General features: G+C 47.3%; 1 protein-coding gene across 1 annotated transcript in view; it reads left to right on the top strand.

Annotated features, from left to right (window-relative positions):
* Nucleotides 1-9,975: 9,975 nt before the first annotated feature.
* Nucleotides 9,976-10,438, top strand: part of TAF4 (TATA-box binding protein associated factor 4) — a 69,494-nt gene continuing 69,031 nt past the window's right edge. Inside the window, exon 1 of the mRNA XM_040248873.1 lies at nucleotides 9,976-9,986. Within this exon, the coding sequence (XP_040104807.1) occupies nucleotides 9,976-9,986 (11 nt within the window). The remainder of the gene's footprint in view (nucleotides 9,987-10,438) is intronic.

Genomic DNA, 10,438 nt, shown 5'->3' with positions numbered 1-10,438 from the left:
AGGTGGCTGCATCCCACCCAAAGCCTGTGGACACACCCCCCAGAGAGAGGCTGGATGCACCTGAATGCACACCTGTGCAGGTGCATGCACCATGTGAGTCTGTGTGGGTGTTTGTTTTACCTTTTAAATGCTAAGTGTTTCATGCATATAAAAGACTGTATATATCACAATGCAGGGCTTCCCAGGTGGCCCTAGTGGTAAAGAACCAGCCTGCCAATGTAAGAGACTTAAGAGATATGGGGTTGATCCTTGGGTTAGGAAGACCCCCTGGAGGAGGGCATGGAAACTCACTCCAGTATTATTGCCTGGAAAATCCCCATGGACAGAGGATCCTGGAGGGCTATGGTCCATAGGGTCGCAAAGAGTTGGACACGACTGAAGCGACTTAGCACATATCACAATGCATCTTTTAACTAACAAGAAGTGAGCGCCCTTGTCCCCACCATCCAACCTAAGGAGTAGGGCAACATTAGCACCTCCAAGCCTGGGAACCTTTTTCGGTGGAAGGAATTTCACTCAATCCACCCCCTCCACCTTGCTGGGCTCCAGCCCCTGAGTCTGGGGTGTCTTTGGCTTCAATTCTTCAGGAATGAGGGGAGTGCTGCCTGGCCATGTAGGGCAGGGGTGGCAACTCAGGGTCCCTCTGCTCTGGACACTGTCAAGCAGGGCCCAACTTCCAGCACCAGGTCTGTACACTACAGTTGCTGGGCAATCACCACAAATTAGGGATTCCCCTTTAGGAAGATGGTTATTAAACACTCATGCTTGTGTGTGCTCACTCAGTTGTGTCCGACTCTTTGTAATTCATGGACTCTAGCCCACCAGGCTCCTCTGTCCATGACATTTTCCAGGCAAGAATACTACAGTGAGTTCAGTTCAGTTCAGTTCAGTCGCTCAGTCGTGTCCGACGCTTTGCGACCCCATGAATCGCAGCATGCCAGGCCTCCCTGTCCATCACCAACTCCCAGAGTTCCATCTCCAGTGGATCTTCCCGACCTAGGGACCAATGTGTCTCCTGCATTGGCAGGTGGGTTCTTTACCACTGAGGCAATACTCACCAACACCTAACTGAATGATTGATCCTTGGCTTCTAGAACCTTCAGGTTAGTTGGTATAGTAAAACCTACAAGTATAAAATAACTAGAGAATGTTGATGAGGTCACTTCCGGGTAGTTTATCCAAAAGAACTGAAAGCAGGGGCTTGAAGAGATATTTGCACACCTGTCTTCATAGCAGCATTATTCACAGTAGCTAGGAGATGGAAACAATGCAAGTGTCCACCAGAAATGGGGAGAAAGAAAGGGATTTGATGAGAGCAAATTGCTGTGTTGGGGACAGTCCTGGCCCGGGATTTAGGAACTTTGTGTTTGCTTCTATGTCTCCATTTCCTGGTGGCCTTAGGCAAGTCACTTGCCGTTGCTGGGCTGTGGGTTTCTGTCTCTCAGAGAATGAGGGGTATGTTTAAATCTTTCCAGCTTGGAAAGCTGAGTATGCAAAGCCTGACACATTTCCTCATTGACTTTCACTCAAGTGTGACATTTACAAAAAAACTCCACACGTCAACACATTCTCTCAAACCAAACATGCCGTGTAATGCCATTGAATGAGTGGACCGCCATTTGTTTATCCATTTCACTGGTGATGGAAATTTGGGTTGATTCCAGTTTGGGGTGAGTCCGAACAGTGCTGCTCAGACTGTTCTGGTTCTTCCACGGGACACACAGGACTTTCATCTATTGGGTGCAGGCGGAGACTTGCTGGGCCCCAGGCTGAATGCCTGCACAGCTTAAGCAGAAATTGCCAAACAATTTATAAGGTGGTTGAGCCAATTCCTACTGTCACTTGCAGATCCTCCTCCTCCTCGCCAACTAGATGGTGTCGGTCCTTTTCAGTATGGTCTTTCTGGCAGGTCTACAGTGGGTTTGGTTTGCATTTTCCTGGTGACCGATGAGGCTGGCCACTTTTTATATTCCAACCAGTCTTTTTATCCATCAGAAGTCCTATGCCTATTTCTCTGTATTGCACGTAACTTCTCCCACTCTGTGGGCTGCCTTTCCATTCTTTAATGGTGTCTTTTTTATAATTTACTTAGTGATTTGGGGTTGCACTGGGAGCGGGCTTTGTCTAGTTGTGCCGAATGGGGGTTACTCTTTGTTGCGGTGTGTGGGCTTCTCACTGTGGTGGCTTCTCTTGTTGCAGAATGCTGGCTCCAGAACGCCGACTCAGCAGTTGTGGTACACAGGCCTACTTGCTCGGAGGCATATGGGATCTTCCTGGGACCAGGGATCGAACCAGTGTTCCCTGCATTGCAAGGCGGACTCTTTAATCACTGGACCACTAGGAAAGCCCCTTCATGATGTCTTTTGATGAGAAGTTCTTAATGTAGTCCAATTGATCAACTTTTTTCCTTTATAATGTTCAGAACTTTTCATACTTATTTTTTAAAAAGACCTTCAACAAAATGAATGCCCTCGCAGTCCAGTGTTTAGCACTTGGTGCTTTTCCTGCTGTGATCCAAGTTCAACCCTGTTTGGGGAACTAAGGTCCCATAAGCTGCATACCACAGCCAAGAAACGGATGAAAACTTTACATGTTCTGAGGTTATAAGCCCGTTTCCTTCTATAAGGTTTATTATTTTACCTTTCACATTTAGCTCTTCAATTTACGTGGAATTGATTTTTCTGTATGGTGTGAGGTTTGTTTTTCACCCTTATGGGGAGCCATTGTCCCAGGGCCACTGGTGGAAAAGACCATCCTTTCTCCGCTTCAAGGCATTGTCCAATATGTCATGAGTATGTTGACTAAACACATCTGAATTGTTTTGAGGCCTCTGTATTCATCTGGCCTATTCATCTATTCTTGCACCAACCCCTCACTGTCTTAATTACTATCACAGTCATGATATCTGGTAGTGAAGGCCTTTTAGGGTTGTTCTTCAAGATTACCTTGGCTGTATTTGACTTTTTACATTTCCATATAAATTTTAGGGCTTCCCGGGTGGCACAGTGGTAAAGAATCTGCCTGCCAATGTAGGACAGATGGGTTCAGTCTGATTCAGGAATATCTCAGATGCCTTGGGGCAACTAAGCCTGTGCGCCACAACTACTGAGCCTGTGCTCTAGAGCCCATGCTCCGCAACAAGAGAAGCCACTGCGATGAGAAGCCCACACACCACAACTAGGGACAAGCCCTGGCTCGCCACAACTAGAGAAAAGTCCACGCAGGAATGAAGACCAGCATAGCCAAAAACAAACAAATAAATAAAATTATAAAAAAATTTGGAATTTGCATTTTTAAAGTAAGCATTATAAACTAAATTCCTGCTATGCATTGCTTATCTTGCAGCCCACACATTTTGATATGCTGTATTTTCAGTAAAATTCAGTTTGAAGTATTTTCAGATTTCCCTTGTGAATTTTTTTGACCCATGGGTTAGTTAGATATTTCCAAATATTTGGAATTTTCACCCTTTTGATATTGATTTTCTTATTCTTATTGTTTTTATTTTTTGGCCATGCCATGAGGCGTGTGGGATCTTAGTATCCCAACCAGGGATTGAAACCACACCGCCTGCATTGGAAGAGCAGTCTTAACCACTGGGCCACCACTGGGCCAGGGAAGTCCCTGTTATTGATTTTAATTCCAATATAAACAGAAAACATATTCTTGTATGATTTCAACCTTTTAAAATTTGTTGGGATTTGTTTTATGGCCCAGCATTTGGTTTACCTTGCTGAGTATACTATGTGCAGTAGAAAGGCATGTGTTGGATGTAGTGTTGGATAAATAGCACATCAAGACAGTTCTATTCCTAGGTTGGGAAGATCCCCTGGAGAAGGGAAAGGATACCTACTCTAGTATTCTGGTCTGGAGAATTCCATGACTATATAGTCTATGGGGTCGCAAAGAGTCAGACATGACTGAGCTACTTTCACTTTTACTTCACAAGACAGTTCAGTGTTGTTCAGATCACTAGTGTCCATCCTGAGATTTTTGCCCATTGATTCAATGGCTGTTATAATCTCCAACAATGGGGACTTCCCTGGTGGGACAGTGAAAAAGAATCTGCCTGCCAATGCAGGAGACATGGGTTTGATCCCTGGTCTGGGAAGATTCCACATGCCGGGGAGCAACTAAGCCCATGCAGCCCAACTATAGAGAGTGTGATCTAGAACTGGGGAGCTACGACTGCTGCAGCCCGTGCACCTGAAGCTTGTGTTCCCCAGGAGAAGCCCCTGCAGTGAGAAGCCGGTGCAAGACTCACTGCAATGGAAACAACAAAACTCCAACAATTACTGAATTATCTGTTTTTTGTTTAATTCTGTTAATTTTTGCTTCATATGTTTTGAAGCTATAAGGCACATCAATTATGATTTTTGTCTTCTTAATGAGTTAACCATTTTTCATTAGGGCAGTGTCTCTTTTTATCTCTGACAAGCACTGTGTTGAGGTCCATTTTATCTGATGTTAATACAGCCTCTCTAGCCTTGTTAACCTGTTAGCATGATACATTTTTCTGAAGTGTCTCTCAAAAATAGCATATGGCTGAGTCTCCCTTTTCTATCTTTTTAATTGAAGTGCTTAATGCTTACCATTTAATATGATGATGAAGTTGGTGAGATTTAGGTCTGTTGTCTGTTTATGTTCTTTCTAAAATGTGCTGTTTTGTTTTCTTTTAGATTATCTGAATATTTTCAACATTTTAATTTATTGATCAGATTTTTAACTGTGACTCTGAGTTAAACTTTTTAATGGTTGCTTTAGGTATGTCAATACATATCGTTAACTTTTCAGTCTTCTTTGAGTTGATATTGCACCACATCACATAAAACACAGAACCCTTTCACTAGCATAGGTCCATTTTTTGCTATAGCTTTGCTATAGTATATTTAAATGCAGGAAAACCTCCCACAATTCAGTGTTATACTTTTGCTTTAAATAGACATGTATTTTAGAGAAATGAAGAGGAAAAATATTCTTTCATATTTATTCTGGTATTTACTGTTTCTGATGCTTGTCATTCTTTCCCGATGACCACTGTCTATCTGGTATCACTTTCCTTCAATTTGAAGAATTTCTTTCAGCATTTCTTATAGTTCAGGTCTGCTGGTGATGAGTTCTCTTAATTTTCTTATATAGTAAAATATCTTTATTTACCCTTATTCTGGACAGTTTGAAAATTTGACGTTCTACAAAAGGGTTTGTGGGCTTTCTTTCAATACTTGAAGGTGTTGGTCTATTTCCTTCTGGTCGCCATAGTTTTGGGGAGAAGTCCACACAGTGTCATCTCACTGTTCCCTGCATGAGACGTGGTGTTTTCCTGAAGTTGTTGTTGTTTAGTTGCTCAGTCGTGTCTGACTCTTTTGTGACCCCATGGACTGTAGTCTGCCAGACTCCTCTATCCATGGGATTTGCCAGGCAAGAGTACAATACTGGAATGGGTTGCCATTTCCTTCTCCAGGGGGTCTTCCTGACTCAGGGATCCAACCCTCATCTCCCGGGAAGCCCTCTCCTGCAGCTGCTCCTTAGCTTTTTCTCTTTACACCTGGCTGCCAGCTGTTTGTGCTGTGCTTGTGTATGGTTTTGATTCTTAGTTGGGGAATTCTGGAATTCTTCAAGTATATAAATTTATGCCTTTCACCAAATATAGAAAAATCTGGAAATTATTTCTTCAAATACTCTTTCTTGCCTTATCCTTTCCTCTGTTTTTGTGATTTTTGTTGCACAGATGTTGATATTTCAATACTACTCAGTATTACAGAGATCCCTTATGCTCTTTTAATTTATTCTCCACTCCTCCTTTTTCAGACTGAAGAAATTCTATTGATATATCTTCAAGTTTACTGATTTATTTCCCTCCGTCACTCCACTCTTCTGTTTGGCTTATTCAGTTAACCGTATGTTTGTATATGTGTGTGCTAAGTCACTTCAGTTGTGTTTGACTGTCTGTGACCCCATGGACTGTAGCCTGCCAGGCTCCTCTGTCCATGGGATTCTCCAGGCAAGAATGGAGTGGGCTGCCGTGCCCTCCTCCAGGGGATCTTCCCAACCCAGGGATGGAACCTGGGTGTCCCACATTGCAGTCAGATTCTTTATTGTCTGAGCCACCAGTGAAGCCCAACTTTATGTTTAGAAAATTTTAACTTTCAGTTATAGAATTTCCTTTATAAAATATATTTTCCAGTCCTCTGTTGTGATTTTTATTTTATTTAGTTTTGGCTTCACCACGTGGCATGTGGGATTCTAGTTCCTGACCAGGGATCGAGTCTGTGTCTCCTGCAGTGGAAACTCAGGAGTCTTAACCACTAGACCACCAGGGACGTCCCAAGTGTGTTGTTGAGTTTAAAAAATAATCTTTTCACTTGTTAAAGTATATTTTTCTTTACATGAGTGATTATAATACTTTACAATTTTATTTTGCTAATTCTGTTATCTGGGTCATATCAGGATCAATTGCCTTTTTTTCTTTTTCAAGATGGCTTACATTCGTCTTCTCTTTATTTAGTAATTTCAGATTGTGTCCTGGATATTGTGTTATTTTGTGTTGACACTGGATTCTCCTACACTAACTCAGAGTGTTGATTTTATTATTTCTGTGTTTGTGTTAGCACACAGCAGATGACTTGGTGGACTGACAGCAAACACTTTCCCTTGGACAGCAGCTCAGTTCTCATCTCAGTTCTTTCATTCTTAGCCAAGATGCTTAGAGTCTGTCCTAGACCTGTGTTCTAATGTCACCTGGAGACTTAGGCCCAGATTATAAGTAGAATTGGGGTCTCCCCTTCTTTCACTCCTTCCTTTCTGGGATGCCCCCAAATACTTTCCACAGGGTATCACTGCCCCAACTCTATCTCCTGGCTCTCTGGGCCAGCAGGCCTGCAGGTGTTTCCTTGGTGTTTATCTGTTGAAGCTGAAGCTCCAATACTTTCGCCGCCTGATGGGAAGAGCTGACTTTTCGGAAAAGACCTTGATGCTGGAAAGACTGAAGACAAAAGGTGAAGGGGGCAGCAGAGGATGCAATGGTTAGATAACATCACTGACTCAATGGACAAGAATTTGAGCACATTCCGGGAGATAGAAGAGGACAGGGAAGCCTGGTGTGCTGCAGTCCATGGGGTCACAAAGAGTTGGACATGACCTAGTGACTGAACAACAATCTGCAGTTAGACTAGAAGCTGTGAAAACAGGCAGCTCACCCAGCCATTCTCTTCTCCTGAGTGTTAACTCCTCTCCAGCATCTGCCTGTGCTCATGACAGGGATTCCAGGTTAAGTGTTATTTTGTATTTTGTCCAGAGTTCATAGTGCTATGGGAGGTCAGTAGTTTACATACTGGAAATGGAAACCTAGCTTGTCCATTTCTGTGAAATGATCTTGCCTGGGATCTTAAAATCCATTTGTATGGAATCTAGATTATCCTGGGGAGAAATGACATTTTTACAATATTGAGTCTTTCAATTCTTGAACTTTGTATATCTCTCCATGTATTTTTCTGTAACTTCTCCCAATCATGTTTTACAATTTTTTGGTCTGTAGGTCTTGTGCTCTTCCTTCTTAGTTCTGTATCAGGGTATTTGGTGATGCTGTTTCAAGCTAACAATGCCTGTGACCACCAGAAGCTGGAAGAGTCTGGAGATTCTTCCTCCATTCTCCAGAGTGTGGCCCTGCTGACACCTTGATTTTGGACTTTTCTGGTCTCTAGAATTGTGAGAACAAATTTCTACTGTTTTAGGCCCTCAAGTTTGTGATAATGTTACAGCGGCCCTAAGAGATTCATGGAGCTGCATTTACAATCAGTTATGTGTTACTGAGCTTGCCCCTGGGATGTGGATCCATTCTTGACCAGAGCACAGCCCACTGAGGCTGTGTTGCTGGTTGGGACCAGGGCCGGGTCACCAACTGCCACCTGGCTATATGTTTTTCAAAAAATTGTTTTATGGTGTGGTATTTTAGGCAGACAATAAAAGCATAGGTAACATGCTGCATATCTTTAACAAATCCAGGGCAACACTGAAATTAGACTTGTGGTTATGTTTATTCTTATATTTAAGAGAACGTGTCTAATATCTTCTCTATTTTATTGAAAAGACAATATACCGCTTAATAAACCCGATAGTCCCATACAGCTGCCAGCCTGGGAGGTCTCGTTTTTGCTCAAGGCCTTGGACGTTTGCACCGATGTGGGTGGCAACGATATACTGTTTTGGGGTTCTGCCATTCTCACTTAACAGCAAACATTTTTCCATGTTTAAACCTGGTGTGTATATTGACATTCGTTTTCGGGCCCGTTTTTCTTTTCATGCTAGGTGGAATTTTTGTTTCAAACTACATAAGTCACACTGAAGCTTCTTGTGGGTACAAAACCACGCAGAGATATTCAAAGAGAATGCTCCAGTCCCCAGGGTGGCCAAGGTTAACAGTCTGGCAGCATCTCCCCGCCCTCCACAGGGAGGAGGGGAGGAGCCACGTGGCTACCGCCCCTCCCCCACTCTCCAGCGGGGCAGGTCTCTGCAAGGCTTCCGAGGCGTTAGAGCTGCCTAAGCCGTCGGTAGCCCCCACCTTCCGTTGGGGCGCAGAGACCCCGTCTGGAAGCGGAGTCGCGGCGGAGCGGGGTGGGGAGGGAAGACGGTGCACCGATGCTTCACCTCCCACTTCCTGCCGGACCGGAGGGCGCCCCGGAGGACGCTGGGGGTGATGTCAGCACCAATGCGGCGCGGAGGCCTGGGCGGGGGAGGGGCCCCGAGGTTGGAGGGGTCCTGGCGGGCGGGCCGCTGCGGGAAAGCAGGAGGGGCCCGAGACGGTACCACCTGCTCCCTTCACTTTAGATCCCAGTAACTACAGGGGCGGGCGAGAGGGGACCCCGGGGACCCCGCCCCCCGTCCCCCCGCCGGGCCTCACCGTCTCGCGTCAGTCAGTGGTTTGCCTCGTAGCGCGGCTGTCACTCTTGTCCCGACTCCTATCTGAGTGTTCTGACTGCAGACCACGGTGTACCCCTGTTTCCCACTACGGCACCCGGGGCCTGCTTTTGTTTGGCTCACTTAACATTTTCTGATGAGTTGTCAAAATTAAAGATCAGATTTTACACATATTCCCACATTTCTGCTCTTGCTCGCAAACCAGATCGTCGGCCCCCGCTGGGCTCAAAGCGAAGTGGGGATGGGACCCAGGCACCCCGAGTTCAAGGTACCCCCAGCCCAGGTTTGTTCCACCCTTTTCCTTTCCTGTGTTTTGGGTAGTCAGCTTCGGGTGCAAAATTCCGATTCTCTCTTTGCAGGGCTTCCCCGACACGGTCGCCCGGGGAGGCCCCTTCGCAGGCTCCAACCCCCGCGCTCATTGTCTGAACCCGCCCCGGGAGGTGGGCTCGCGGGGACCGCCGGCTCTTTTGTTAGGCGGGTAGAAAAGATCATTTGTGTGTCAACAGCTTCCCGCATTGTGCTGCGGGCCGTGTGACTGCGGTGTGGCCTGTTCTGCCGGAGGCGCTTCTCTGGGTCTACCCCCTTCCCCCCCACCCCCCAAAAGAGAAGAAACCACTAGACATGTCCTAGAATACCATCTTTCGGTGAAAAAAAAAACGCAGGCGAGAATTTCACGTAAATTCTTCCTACAGAGAAGGTGCTCGTAAAGTTATTTTAAATAACTTACTTCGTCAAAAGGACAGAACGGAAGATAAGGACCCCAGGAAGACCTCCAAGCTGGACGCTCCCTTTCCCTACGCGAGCTGCTGGTCCCGGCCGGCACCACCGTCTCACCCAGTGATTTACAGACACTCGCGGCCAGGGGCCGCGCCGCCGGAGGAGATGAGTCACCCTGGCGTGGCCTCGGGCGCCGACCCCTGCCCCGCCCCCGCCGCCCAAGCTGCGGACCTCACAGCGCGAGACGCCCGGTCTCGGGCGTACCGAGGCGCCGGTCCGGGGGGCAGGCCCGCGCTCGCCCCGCCCGGTGCCCCGAGCTTCGGGGCCTGCGCCCGCACGGAAGCAATGGCGACGACGCCCAGGCTACCTCGCTGATCCGGCCCCCAGGCAGTGCCCTCACGGGGTGCCGGGTTCTCGCGGGCTGCGGTGGCCTTAGCTCCGCTCTAGGCGTCCCCGCTCCCTCGCGCGCCCGCCCGGCGATCCCATCAGCTCCGGCCGCAGCCATTTTGGAGCAAGCGGAGACAAAGAGCCAGTCATTGCTGCCGCCCCCACCAGGCCCCAGCCGCGGTCCCCGCCCGTCTTGTCCTCCGGGTCGTCAGCTTCTGGCCCACCCCGCAACCTGGACCCCACCATCCCCGCCAGCCCAAGGACTCCCGGGCCCGCAGCCCACTAGCCCACAAACCCCCGGCCGCCCGCCCGCGCCCCGGCTTCTGCCGCTCGCAGCCATTGGCCGCACCTTTTAAGTGCACGGTGCGGCCAATCACGGGACGCCGGGCAGCCGGGCGGGGGGGCGCCGCGGCCAATGGTG

Source organism: Oryx dammah, unplaced genomic scaffold (genome assembly GCF_014754425.2).
Source record: "Oryx dammah isolate SB20612 unplaced genomic scaffold, SCBI_Odam_1.1 HiC_scaffold_10, whole genome shotgun sequence".
NCBI lineage: Eukaryota > Metazoa > Chordata > Mammalia > Artiodactyla > Bovidae > Oryx > Oryx dammah.
This window is presented reverse-complemented; position numbering and strand designations above follow the sequence as displayed.